The sequence below is a fragment of the Sus scrofa genome, chromosome 4 (genome assembly GCF_054392235.1).
Source record: "Sus scrofa isolate SSC_HxYL_T2T_F1_AM1 chromosome 4, Sscrofa_HxYL_maternal_Yorkshire_Landrace_v2.0, whole genome shotgun sequence".
Lineage (NCBI taxonomy): Eukaryota > Metazoa > Chordata > Mammalia > Artiodactyla > Suidae > Sus > Sus scrofa.
The window spans coordinates 95,620,448-95,634,842 of record NC_139386.1 but is presented as its reverse complement, the minus strand read 5'-3'; the positions used below and the strand labels follow the sequence as shown (position 1 = coordinate 95,634,842).

The 14,395-nt window shown below is 43.7% G+C and overlaps 3 protein-coding genes across 4 annotated transcripts in view; 2 read left to right on the top strand and 1 right to left on the bottom strand.

Moving 5' to 3' along the window:
* LOC100520241 (olfactory receptor 10J1) overlaps positions 1-14,395 on the bottom strand; it is a 323,932-nt gene that overhangs the window by 130,088 nt on the left and 179,449 nt on the right. The gene's annotated exons all lie outside the window — the stretch shown is intronic.
* Positions 89-1,108, top strand: LOC100739219 (olfactory receptor 10J4). The gene has a single exon (XM_085024303.1). The coding sequence runs from the start codon at positions 89-91 to the stop codon at positions 1,106-1,108; it is 1,020 nt and encodes a 339-aa protein (XP_084880429.1).
* On the top strand, positions 9,445-10,401 carry LOC100155243 (olfactory receptor 10J1). The gene has a single exon (XM_001929130.3). It carries the CDS (start codon positions 9,472-9,474, stop codon positions 10,399-10,401), a length of 930 nt encoding a protein of 309 aa, XP_001929165.2. The 5' UTR covers positions 9,445-9,471.

The following is a 14,395-nucleotide window of genomic DNA, read 5'->3' as shown; positions in this document are numbered from 1 at the left end:
AGAACCCCAAGAGGTCTTGGAGACCTTGGACAGTGTCTGAATGCTGAGAGCTTCTGAAACCCAGAGCTACACCCACTGTACCTGGTTGATGAGGACCTTGGACCAGCCTACTGTGTCTAGCCTGGATGGTCAACCTACTCACTTCATCTCTTTCAGACCCAGATTGTCCTCAATGACAAGATCTAATTTCACAGCCGTGGCAGAATTTACCTTTGAAGGCTTTTCCATTTTTGGGTGGCAGCACAGGCTCATCCTCTTTGTGGTCTTTTTGGCCTTGTACCTGTTGACCCTTGCCAGCAATGTTATCATCTTGACTGTTATCCACCTCAACCGTCAGCTTCACACACCCATGTACTTCTTCCTGAGTGTGCTGTCCATTTCTGAGACCTGTTATACAGTGGCCATCATCCCCCGAATGCTGGCCAGTCTCCTAAGCCCCCAACAAGCCATCTCTGCTCCAGAGTGTGCCACCCAGCTCTTCTTCTATCTCACTTTTGGTGTCAACAACTGTTTCTTGCTCACAGCCATGGGGTATGACCGCTATGTGGCCATCTGCAACCCCCTACGGTATTCAGTCATCATGGGGAAGAAGACTTGTATACAACTGGCAAGTGGATCCTGGAGCATTGGCCTGAGCACAGCCATTATTCAGGTGTCTTCTGTGTTCAGCCTGCCTTTCTGTGATGCCAATATCATCTCCCACTTCTTTTGCGACATCCGGCCCCTAATGAAGCTTGCCTGTGCTGATACTACCATCAAAGAATTGATCACTTTACTCATCAGTCTGTGCGTCCTTGTTCTGCCCATGGTCTTGATCTTCATCTCCTATGTCCTGATTGTCACCACTATCCTTAAGATGGCATCTGCTGAGGGTCGGAAAAAGGCCTTTGCCACTTGTGCCTCACACCTCACAGTGGTCATTGTCCACTACGGCTGTACCTCCTTCATCTACCTAAAACCCAAATCCCAAAATTCCCTCCAAGACAGACTTATCTCCGTAACCTATACCGTCATTACTCCCCTCTTAAACCCTGTTGTATACAGCCTGAGGAACAAAGAGGTTAAGGAGGCCTTCCTCAGAGCTTTGGGCAGAAAGCTCCTCTCTTAGGTGCTCGTCAGTCTCAATATCAATAAAATTTAAAAATGTGACAAGGTGTTACAGTGAGGGAGCCAGTCAGGTAAGAGATAGTATGAGGGCTCCAGGTACCTGATCTGGGAAGCATCTAGGAATCAGAAGGAAAGAGTGAAACAGGAAGTAAAAAATTAATGGAGATGGATGGATTTTCCAAGACTGACAGATGGGTTTATCAAGCCTGACGGAAATCAAATAAGATAAAGCATATGCAGGTGGTAGTGGTATAATGTTAGACATTGCTCCTGCTACCCCGGCGTAAAGTATTATAAACCAGCAGTGTGTGTGGGAAGAAGACATGGTATCACAGCAGAGGCATTTATGTTAATTTGAATCTGGCCTCAGGATGAAAATCAGGGTCATGAAAATAACAAGTTCTCCATTATTTACAGGTAACATTTCCTATGCTACATTTTACACCATAATTCTTTTAAATCACTCAATTATTTACCCTGTGCCTATTACTACATACATAAACCCTAGACAGTGACATCAGAAGAGGCTTTGACAGCAAGTTTAGAAACTGGTTGAGAAATGTAAATTTTGAGCAGCTTAAACAAAACCCAGAAAAATGGCTTCCTGTATACTTGAGAATTGCAGAAGAAGAGCCCCCATCTTCATATCCCATCCCCTCTCCCCAGAGAGCCTGGGTCCTCTAATGGAATCCGTTGCTGCTCTGCGCAGATGTCCTCTGCTAGCCTGGCACTTCCATATCTGGCAATGTGAATGCTGGAGGGCCAGCTCCCCAGAGCTGCCCTCCTCTCTGAAAAACTGCCACTGGCTGAAAGGGAACTTCCTCAAGATGTGATACAGACCTCACACCCACCTTTCACACAAGGGGCAGTCCACAGCCAAGGTCTGATGGAAACAGAAGGCACAAGAGGCCACCCACATTTCCTCAAGGTGAGACCAACTTTAGAGTGCAATGTAGAGCCCTCCATCAGATCAGGCTGAATTTAGACTCCGGCTGAGACCACAGCCTCCCTCTGCTCCTCCCCCAACCCATACTCTCCCACCTTTTCTGGGATAATATGCCATCATTCAATCACCTGCATCTGGGTCCTTGCTTCAGGCTCCACTTCAAGGGAACTCGACCCAAGCCAGGTGACACTTTCACCAATCACTCAGGTTCCATTCTTTGAGGGCCTCTCTGCATCTGCTGCACTAAGAGAACAGGGCATGGTACATAGTAGCTGCTCAATAATTATTAAAAGAAAGGAAGAAAAGAATAAAGGAAGGAAGACATCTGTGGGCAGCTAAAACACAATTAGCTTCAGTGACAGTTCTTCTCCCTCTTTTCATTATTTCACTACTTTCAGGTTGCGATGGCCCCTTTTGATACATTTAGTGAATATCTCCTAGAGAATAGGCATAAATTTAAGGACTTTATGTATTTAATTCTCACTGTAAGTCTATGAGGTAAGTATTTTATTAAATTTAGTTTACAGATGAGAAACCTGAGACCTAAAAAGATTAAGTACATTCTTCAAGGTGGTACAGCTAGTACATGGCAGAATCAAGATTTAAAAACAGGCAATTCACCCCAGAGTCTATAGTTGCATTAGAAGCTGCTGCTGATTATTTGAACCAGCTTTCTCCTTTATAATAATTGAAGACTAGGAGAAGCAAGAAGCAGGAGCTCCCTAGGCTGTGCATTTACACACATCTCAAATCCTATTTGAATGTCCTTGTGTCATGGAAATCAGTCTGGAAGTCCAGAAATTATTATAATAATCTTTCTCCTCAAATATCTTGGTGCATCCTTCCTCTACTCAGCACAGCTCCAAAGGTGAAAGGAAAAAAGGACATATAAAGGGGCCAAAGGCCACTGGAGGATGATAGGGCTCGGGACCATTAGATTATTAACCTCTATACCTATCCTCCTACTTACATTTACTGCCATCCCTGACCACCTTCCAAGTGCTGATGGCCTAAAGTAGGAGATGCTTAAGCAGTGAGACGCTGTGGATGGAGCACAGGCTTTGGGGCCAAGGCAGCATGTGTCTCTATCCTGGTCCATCATTATAAGGGAGAGTCACTGAACCTCCCTGGCCTCTGTTTCCTATGTGCACAATGGGGCTGACAATATCAACCTCCCAAGGTTATTGTGAGGAGCCAAAACTGTTATGGAGAATGTCTCCTGGCATGGGGGAAGCAGAAACAGCTATTAGCATCTCCTCCACCCGCCACATTATTTCTATCTCACACTGAGGTGACAGTTTTAACAACAGAATTCTCATTCACAGAATGAGTTCCCTCTTCCCAGGAGGGTGACTTTAGAAATGAGCTTCCCCTATAGGTTTTGATTCTACCTTCCAGTAAAAGCAACCTAAATGTTCTCCAGGGTCTTCCAAGAATTACTTTCTAGATACACCTGCCATGTGTTAATAAAACCACTCAGCTGCCTCTCTGTATTCCCGCCCCAGATCCCCTTCCCCTATGCCCTCCCTGCTTACTGGTCAGATAACTAGCCGTACCATCATTCCCATTTCTCTCCTTGTTGCCTCAGAGACACTGCAAGGAGTCCCAGGATTCATGTGTGCATCAGCCTTCATTTGCAGGGTATATAAATACTTACAAAAAACATGCACAACTATTTTTGAATGTACCATAATTCATCTGAAAGCACTGATTACTAAATTCACAGTTCTCTTTTCAGGGTTTTTTTTTTTTCCTATCAATAGATAGAATTATTATTTTCCAGCCATTGTTAAGTGGGCAATCCATGAAATATTTTGAAATTAATAAAGGTTTCATATTAAAAAAATTGGAAAGCCTGGCTCTAGGTGACAGAGATAGCATGAGTGACAGTATGAGGGCAGATACAACTTTGTTGCTATGGACTGAATTGTGTCCATCCCCCACCCCCACCCCACCACAAAACTCACACGTTGACGTTCTGAACTCTAATGTGTGGTATATGGAGATGGAGCCTGTGGGAAGTAATTAGGTTTAGATGAGGTCATGAGGGTAGAGATTCCTGCTTTTTCTTCTCTCTCTCTCTCAGGACACAGAGAAATGGCAGTCATCTGCAATCCAGAGAAAAATCTCTCGCCAGAAACCAAATCTTCAAGCACCTTGATCTTGGGTTCCCAGACTCCAGAATTGAGAAATAAATGCTGGTTAAGCCACATAGTCTATGATATTTTGTTAAAGCAGCCCAAGCTGACCAAGACATTCAGGAGCAAGGCTGACCTTAGTTTACTCTTGTGAATCCTATTCATTGCTCTGAAAGATTCCCACTGTCAATCCGAAAGCATCATCAGGAGGACTAGACCTGGGATCCTACACTAATGTGAATGCCATGGTTGAACTACAATAAGAACTACTTGAATACGGTCCTCAAATAAAGCAAAGCAGTTTATAGCAGGTTCTCTTGTTGTTTTGCCAGCTTTGTTTCTATAGTCACCACACATGTTCATTTCCGTCTAGTACCAAATTCCAACAGATGTACTGTCAATGGGGTAATGCATTCCTCATAATTTCTCATCTGTAAAATGAAAATAGTACTCCTGACTTCATAGGGCCATTTGGAGGATTTAAGTGAGACAAAAACCTGTGAAAGTGTTCAATAAATATTAGCTGATCTGGGAACTGAAAATCTCTTCTTTTAACCAAGCACCACAGTTTTATGCCATCTACCCAGCGCCGCATTTCCAAAATCTTCCTAATTTGTCCAAAGCAATGGCATCAGAAAGCACTGATCTATTTTGCCCAACTCTACTCCTTTCCTACTGAGATCCCCAAACCACCAATTATATCTAATGATAGAACATTAATATAAAGATCATTTGTTTATCTTATCTGTTATAAGAGGAAGCTACGCATACTTGTGAATAATCAGGGAGCTGGCATGAATGAATCTGATAAGAGTACCTTATGAAATGACCGGTTCTTTCCCTTGACCCACACAATGATTTAGTTATAAGCTCTATTGATTCACCTCATACATCTCTCTGTCCCATCTGTCCCTCTGATATGAGCCATTGTCAACCCCTCTAGATCAATCCCAGTTATCTCTGGCCTGACCTGTTATGTCAGGAACCTCCCTACCTCTTCTACCAACCTCAAATCCATCTTCATCCTGCTGCCAGATCAATCTACCAAACTGCAGGGATGAGGATCTTTTTTACCTACATGGAAGCAAATCACCAATTAGAAGAGAGTGCAGGACAGGTAATGGTAAAGGCTGGTGATCTTTTAGAGGCTAGTTGTTTGGGAACTTTGAAGCTCATGAATAGGAGGGGTAAGTGAAATCATGTGAGAGGCCCTTAAAAGTGATATAAAGTCTAAAGACTCTAAAATCATTTGTAGACTGTTCTTATTTTACCTACACCATGTTTTCTGTAATCAACCTGAGTCTTATCAAGGACCGCCTTCTTCTTGTCCCACTTACACAAGGCATTTACTTCAGTTCAAGTTGTCTATCACCTGTAACTAAATGGTGAGCTCCTCAAAGGTTCAAGAAGTATCTCATTCTTTTCTTTTCTTTTTTTTTTTTTTCGTCTTTTTGCCTTTTCTAGGGCCACTCCTGCGGCATATGGAGGTTCCCAGGCTAGGGGTCCAGTCAGAGCTGTAGTCGCTGGCCTATACTAGAGCCACAGCAACACGGGATCTGAGCTGCACCTGGCACCTACACCACAGGTCACGGCAACACCGGATCCTTAACTCACTGAGCAAGGCCAGGGATCAAACCTGCAACCGCATGGTTCCTAGTCGGATTCGTTAACCACTGAGCCACGACGGGAACTCCAGTATCTCATTCCTTTCTGCAGGCCCACCAACTAGCATAGGGCCTGCCACATGCTTAGCACTTGAAGAATGAATGAACACAGATAAGCACCACCTGTTAAAGTAAGAAAATACTATAGAAGCAATAAACAAACTCATGGAAAATCTTTAGCAGAAAGAAAATTCGGAATTGGGTCTTGACAGACTAGTAGACTTTGCCAAATGGAGAAGGGGTGGCAATTTTGAGTAAAGTTCAGAGGCTCATCTCTGTTTCCTAAACCCCAGGAGAGAGGATCCTTGGATCTAAAGATAGTGTTTTTCCAATTCTAAATGCCACAGAGGCAGAAAAACAGGCAGCAACAATTTCCTTCTGAAGACCCAGGGCCCCATTTAACTACTTTCATTCCAAAGAGAAAAGCAAATTCTTAAACTGGGTAGAGATCCTGCATGTAAGAAACAAGGCCTAGGAATTCCTGTCGTGGCTCAGTGGTTAACGAGTCTGACTGGCATCCATGAGGACACAGGTTCAATCCCTGGCCTCGCTCAGTGGGTTAAGGATCTGGCATTGCTGTGAGCTGTGGTGTAGGTTGCAGATGCAGCTTGGATCCTGTGTTGCTGTGGCTGTGGTGTAGACCAACAGCTGCAGCTCCAATTTGATCCCTAGCCTGGGAACCTCCCCTAGCCTGTGAGTGCGGCCCTAAAAATAAATAAATAAAAAGAAATAGGACCTAAACCTCCTGAGATCTAAGCTTGAGCTGCTTAGATTTGTAAACTATGGATTTCCAAGGCATATCTGTTTTTTTTTTTAAAAAAAAAAAAAAAACAATGTGCCTATTTATTATTTTATTATTATTAACACCACACTCCAATCAACTGAGCTAACTGGCTAGCTACAGTGTGTTTATTCAAACAAGTGAGAACACAAATAAACCATTTTCCTCTATTGCTCTTTCTACTTGAAGCAAAAACTACCCCCAGGCTCCCAGAATGCCAACTCTGGGATTGGATAAATGAGCCCCACACATAATGAGCCCCTGGGTGCCCACTGTCTGTACCTCTTGGCCCCAGGGTGTTTCTCAGGATGTCTTTGGGGAGTCACCTCTAGAGACCCCACTGGCTGCTCCTGGGGGAACATCTTTTCTGGCTTGAAAGGCTTCTCCCAACAGAGAGGCTGTCAAGGATGCCTGCAGCCCCATCCTGACCACATTCCTGCTAGAGCGTGTTTATCCACTGCCGCTCAGCCTCAGCCTGTCTTAGGCCCTTCCAGTTACCTGGCTCAGCTCTGGCCTACAGCTGGGGCCAAGGGAGCCCAACACTTTCAGCTTTGCTCCTCAGCCTCCCCCAGCTCAGCTCTTCTGTTGCACCTCAGCGCCAGGCAGTCATATGTAAGTGTTCTTTAGAAAAGGGGCTGAAATGGGGCTTAGTGCTCGTGGGCTAAATTTAATTTATTGCAGTATAACAGCTCTCGCCACAGCTGGGGAAGGTCTTCATAAGGTTGTGTTTGCTCTTCCTTTCCTTGGAAGAATTATTGGGTCCCCAGGGCAGAGGATGCTAACCGGGTGATAGCAGCCATACTTCTACCTCAAGACAGATAGACTTCAGCCAGATTGGACGTCGCTCTAGCATAGGATTTCTCAGGAGAAGCCCTGCTGGAATTTCGAATAGGACAATTTTCCCTTGGATGGGAATATCACATGTATTGCAGGACACAAAGAACCATTAATTGTAAGCAGCACCCATGTTCATCATTATCACAATCAAAAGCTCTGACACACATTTTTTATTTCATGGTAGAGGTGCCACCCTGCCCCATGGCTGGACCACTGCCTAGTTTATGCCTAGGGGCCGCACAGAAGATAAATGTCTTTAGCCACATATTTGAGTGTCAAATGATTTTCCCTATTGGGAAATATTTTCTGTTGTACCTTTACTCTCTTTTAGCTTTCCTAGTATAAATGATTAATAGCTGGTTGCCACCGTCTCTTAAATAATTTTTTATAAACTTGAAGGAGGTCTCTATGCCTACTAACCTTCACCACTGATGTGATTTACTTTATGCAAAAAGGCTTTTTCTGAATATGCATAAGGAAATCAGAATATAATTTAAACACCCTCCAGGAGCTTACTGTCTAAAGGGACAAAAATGTGAAATATTACATGAATTGGGCTGAGCTCCATCCTTCCACAAAATGATGTATCTTTCATGTAATTCTATTCTTTATATTCAGGGTCTGCATTTGCTTTAGATGAGGGACACTTGAGTTTGCTGCATCTGCCCTGGTACAACTGTTTACCTCTGCAGAACAGGTGTATGCCTACTTACAACATGGTATGGGCTGTAAATTTGCCTTATAGTTAGAGAAGATGAAGACATAGCATAGTTTACACTATATGTGAGTCAGGGCTGTGAAGTGCCCGTCAACTTCCATCATTCAGACAGCCATGGGGAGAAGACATAATTGGTTAAGAGTCACCTTTTCCTTCCTGAAAACAGGATGAACCTTTCTGTGTCTGCTTTGCTACTGCTTCCTAAATGATGTGGAAGCGGATGACTCACAGTCTTGAAATAAAAGAAGTCTCCAGTCAGTCCCTAAACAAAGTGTTCTCAAGCATCAAATTCATACATACATCATCTTGAGCTCGTGAGACATACAGACATAAAAGGTATAAAGCCAAAGAATGTTTGTACTGAGGAGGGCTGACAATAATCCAAATAAACACGAAAATTTCAGAGTAAAACATGTGTTGATGGAAGCTTTGAAGAATAAGGATGATTTTTTTTTTTTTTTTTTTTTTTGTCTTTTGTCTTTTCAGGGCCGCACCTGCAGCATATGGAAGTTCCCAGGCTAGGGGTCGAATCGGAGCTGTAGCCACCAGCCTACACCAGAGCCACAGCAACTTGGGATCCGAGCTGTGTCTGCAACCTACATCACAGCTCATGGCAACGCCAGATCCTTAACCCACTGAGCAAGGCCAGGGATCGAAGCTGCAACCTCAGTCCCCGGTGGGATTCATTTCCGATGCACCACGACGGGAACTCCAAGATGATTTAAATAAGAGGAAGAAGGAGTTCCCATTATGGCTCAGCAGAAATGAATCTGACTACCATCCATTAGGACACAGGTTGCATCCCTGGCCTCACTCAGTGGGTTAAGGATCCAGCGTTGCCGTGAGCTGTGGTGTAGGTTGCAGACACAGCTCAGATCCCATGTTGCTATGATTGTGGCGTAGACTAGCAGCTACAGCTCTGATTTCACCCCTAGCCTGGGAACCTCCACATGCTGCGGGTGCAGCCCTAAAAAGACCAAAAAAAAAAAAAAAAAAAAAAAAGGTCTTCCACATGACAAGGAGAAAGAGTAACTTTAAATGGGAATGCACATAATTATATAGTGGGGGGGGGAAAGCTTTTATGATTCTGGGATGCCTTGCATAGGAAATTTTAACAGAGGGCTACAGAACAAAAATATTTTAAGCAGAATTAAGTAAACCCAGGGATTAGCTTTAATCCACTGGGAACAAATTCAATCAATTTCAGAACTGTGATTAAACTGCTTTCCTGAAATCATGTAACTTTCATTCTTCTACATTTCAGATTTAGTGGCCACTCAATGAAGAGAGAGAATCACACTCTCACCACTGAGTTTTCTCTCCAAGGTTTCTCCAGCTTCCAAGAGCACCAGCTCACTCTTTTTGTGGTGTTTCTTGCACTGTACATCTTAACCCTCGCAGGTAATATAGTCATCGTGACAATTATCCACATTGATCATCATCTCCACACTCCCATGTACTTCTTCCTCAGCATGCTGTCCACTTCGGAGACTATATACACATTGGTCATTCTCCCAAGGATGCTGGCCAGCCTTGTGGGTGTGAGCCAGTCCATCTCATTGGCAGGTTGTGCCACACAGATGTTCCTGTTTGTAACCTTTGGGATCACTAACTGCTTCCTGCTGACAGCAATGGGGTATGACCACTACGTGGCCATTTGCAATCCCCTGAGATACACGGTCATGATGAACAAGAGGGTGTGCGTCCAGCTGGTGGGGGGGGCCTGCAGCATTGGGCTGATTGTGGCCATGACACAGGTGACATCTGTCTTCAGGTTACCTTTCTGTGCTGCAAAGGTGGCCCACTTCTTCTGTGACATTCACCCTGTGATGAAGCTCTCCTGCATCGACACCACTGTCAATGAGATCCTGACGCTGATCATCAGTGTTTTGGTGCTGGTGGTGCCGATGGCTCTGGTTTTCATCTCCTACGTCCTCATCATCTCCACCATCCTCAAGATCGCCTCAGCCGAGGGCCGGCAGAAAGCCTTTGCCACATGTGCCTCCCACCTCACTGTGGTCGTTGTCCACTATGGCTGTGCCTCCATTGCCTACCTCAAGCCCAAGTCAGAGAACACCAAGGATCAGGACCAGCTGATCTCAGTCACCTACACTGTCATCACCCCCCTACTGAACCCTGTGGTGTACACCCTGAGGAACAAAGAAGTCAAGGATGCTTTGTTGCGGGTCATTGGCAGGAAGCTTTCCTGACAACTTGGGAGCTGTTCTTCTGAGGCTCCGAGCACCTACTCTAAGCAGGAACATGAGGGGTAGAGCCACATGTCCTTAGCTGCCAGAGACCTGGCCCAGAAGGAGGCAGTGAAGAGAGGAACAGTAACAGCATTCAACTGGGAGCCTGAGCGCTTTAAATAAAGCCCCTGAATAAAGTGTTAGCCTTGTTTTTGCGGATAATTAGACAAACAGGGACAGGATATGCCTCAAGAAAAGGTCAATGGTAGTGTAAGCCAAGGATTTCCATTGACCTTTTGGTTTCCTTATGGCTCTCCACTTAATGAAGACAACAGAGAGTCCCTTAGGGAAAAAAAAAAAAAGCAGAATCCAGGATGTTCATTCTTCCCTGCAATCCCTTCCATCCTACTTAAGAGCATTAGAATTTCTCAAACTGGAGTCCCTGTTGGAATCTGTTTGTACATGACATATCAAGTAATAAATCACTGTGTGGACAGGAAAAGTGGCCTCACAATGAGATAGCCCAGGGGAAATACGTTTCCTCTCCCAGCTGCTTTAATTCATCTCGGTTTCCAGCAAAACTGCTTAGTAAAGATGGTGACCACAGACAATTTAATTAGAGGTCCTTGCAATTCCAAATCTTGTCAGCCACATTAACAGCCATTTGAGGGCACATTCCAAGATCCTCTCGGGTCAGTTCGGCTGCTGTTAATTCAGAAAGCATGTAATGAACGAGGGAGGCTCTGTGCTGAATCCTGGGGAAAGATGCCTTCAAAAAGCTCAGAGTCTAGCGGCAAAGACAAACATTGAAAGATATAGTTTCAACTCTTTATGTCAAGGGATATAAACAAAAGATTGAAGCGGAATGAGAGGGAGGCAGTGAGAAAGAAAAACTCTGTTGGAGATGTGAGGGAAGTCTTCAGAGGGGAGGTGATCTGTAATCTGGACTGGTATTCTGTTTTGGTTTGGCTGTGCCCACATCATGCAGAAGCTGCCAGGCCAGGGACTGAACCCATGCCACAGCAGTAACCAGAGCCACAGCAATGACAGTGCCAGATCCTCAACCCACTGAGCCAGCAGGGAACTCCTGGACTGGTTTTAAAACACCCCTAGGAGATTGTTTGATGGGCAAGCTGTTGAAGGGAAAGAATTGTAAAGTGAAAGAATAACATATTCAGGAGTTCCCGTCGTGGCTCAGTGGTTAGCAAATCCAACTAGGAACAATGAGGTTGCAGGTTCGATCCCTGGCCTCGCTCAGTAGATTAAGGATCTGTTGTTGCCATGAGTTGTGGTATAGGTCACAGACGCAGCTTGGATCTGGCATTGCTGTGGCTGTGGCGTAGGCCAGCGACTACAGCTCTGATGAGACCCCTAGCCTGGGAACCTCCATATGCCTTGGGTGCGGCCCTAGAAAAAGACAAAAGACCAAAAAAAAAAAAAAAAAAGAATATATTCACATGTATGAAAGCAAGAGGGGTAGAGGGGTGTTGAGGAAATGAACAGTGATTCAGTCTGATTCCAGAGTACAACAAAGGAAATGGATGGACAGAAGATCAGAAGGGCAGGTTGGCGTCAGACTGTGAAGGGCTTGAATGTTGAACTATGGAATTCTGGCTTTGACTTTTAAACAATGGGAATCATTTAAGATTCAGGAAAACTAGGATTCAGTTTATGAGGCATCTCTGTGAAATTTTGGCATCCTTGTTGTCCTTACTTAGTTCCACTGAGACATCTAAGTTTTATGAATCTATAGACTCTAAGCCAAGAAAATCATGGGGGAAAAGAGCATGAGACTAGAGTATTTGGAAGTAATACACACAAATAATTATTCAGGTTATGATTAAGCTGAGTCAGACAATTCCAGAGAGTTGCGAGTAGAGGCTGATCAAGGGGTTTTAAGTAGATTTGGGGTCTGGGATTCAAATGAGTACCCAGTGAGGAGAAGAAGGAATTAGCTATGAAGTCAGTGACTAGGCTAGACCTCAGTCTTAGGGGCATGAATGCCCCAGGACGCAACCTCCACTAGAATAAAAGGGTGGGCTCATTATTCAGAAAAGCCTTCAAAAGAAAATACAGAGACCCAAACAGCACATGTTATCTGCTCTCCAGATCATACGAGAACTACTGGGTCCTCTTTCAAGATCAGCAGAGGCAACGGCAAAAATCAAACTATACTTAAATTTCCCTAAGAATACAAAGTGGCTAAAAGAAAGAGATGCTGTTAGCTGGCAAATTAAAAAAATGAATAATTAAAAACAAAGCATTGCAGGCAAAAAAGTTTGACAGTCATTCAATAAACACTCATGGAATCTTTACTACATGCCGGATACGGTGCTAAACATGGAAAATATCAAAATAAACTCTGCACTATTCCTTGAATAAAGGAGCTTGCAGTCTTTCAGGTGAGATGGGTTTATGTAGAACACACCATAATGCAATGTGATAGAGAAATGGATGAAGTGTGCTTAATATTTAATGACAAAGACATAAGCCCTGGGATTTTTTTTTTGTGATCTATATGAAGCTAATCTCATCAAAAAGGGTCCTGCATGCTGAGGTTCAGTGAAATAAATGTTCATTACTTGGGCAATAAGGCTGTCTTGATCTATGTATATGGGGCCATCTCCTGGGGCTGAAGGCTATGTGGTTGCTGACAGGCATCATTCAGAATACCTTATCACTGTGGACTTCTAGAACATTCATCACCCAGGTTTCCTAGAAACCTTGTTTGAATGGAATAGCTCTACAGTCAGACACTATAGAATCAAATGTTTTCAACAGCCCTTGTCCCCCCTTCAAGGAATTGGCCACAGAACTTTTTCTGACCTGCTGAACAGTTAGTGCCAGCCCCTCACTGAATATGTGGCTGGATTAAACATCCCAAGAGGAATCTGCCCTGTTACCCAGGATCACTGTGGGCACAACTCATGCTCAGCATCACTTTATGGCAAACAAACTCTTCCATAATGTGGCCCATCACACAAAAGACTTTCCCAAACATCATCTCACTAGATCCTCAGAACAATCCCAAGGAGGAGGCAGGAATAAGGCTCTCCACTATACAGATAATAAGGCTAAGACAGAAAAAGGCAAAGGTAGAACTGAACTTGCATCAGTTGGCTGGCATTTTCTGTTTACCCAGAGTACATCGCCACCCAAGGGCAACTCACAGTGTAGACAGTGATGTACTAGAGACATCAAGCTAAGCAAAATTCAAATTCCCCAGAGCCTCAAACTTTCCAAATAAACCCTGAACTTTTTTCAAAAGAGAAGAATCTATCTTGCATTAAAAAGCCACCTAGGATCCTCGTTCTAGCCAATGGGGGATGCCCTCCCCCCACAACATGGAAGAACATTTCCAGCAGCAGTTCAAGCTATAAAGTCTCATTCATATAGAACCAACTAATGTTTTAGGGAATATGAGCATCCGCTTTCCTCAATATTAAATCAATCCAGAGAAAAGCAATTAGAACTTCACAGGCAAACCTGGCCCTTAATTAAGGGGGTTAGGTCCAGTGTTAAGTGCTGGGGATACAGTGGTAAATTATGCTAAAAAATATAATATTGTATAAAATATTTAATATATAATAGTATATGAAAACATTTTATAAAATGTAATATAATACATGAAATATACATGTCAGGCTAATGAGTCCTAAATGAGAACTTTGAACAAGTAATGGGATGATATAGGTAAAAAAAATTTAGCTCTAATTAATGTTCATGAATCAGAAATGAGGGAAAACCAACTTAGGTTCTTGGCCAGTCACCCAGCTCATGCGTCCTTAATCACGAAGCACACCCTGTTAGTAGCAGAGTATGAAACCATGCATTAGGCGAGATTTGAAGTCTCTATAGTGGTTGATAACTCTTATTTGGAAGAAAACCCTTTCACAGTTCAAGCTGTAAGTTTGGTCAGAAACTCCAAAGAAAAAATTCTTTATCACTTTATTTGCCCAGCACTTGAACAAACCCTATTTCCTTAGCCAAATCTACTTCCCTTAAGAGAGGAGTT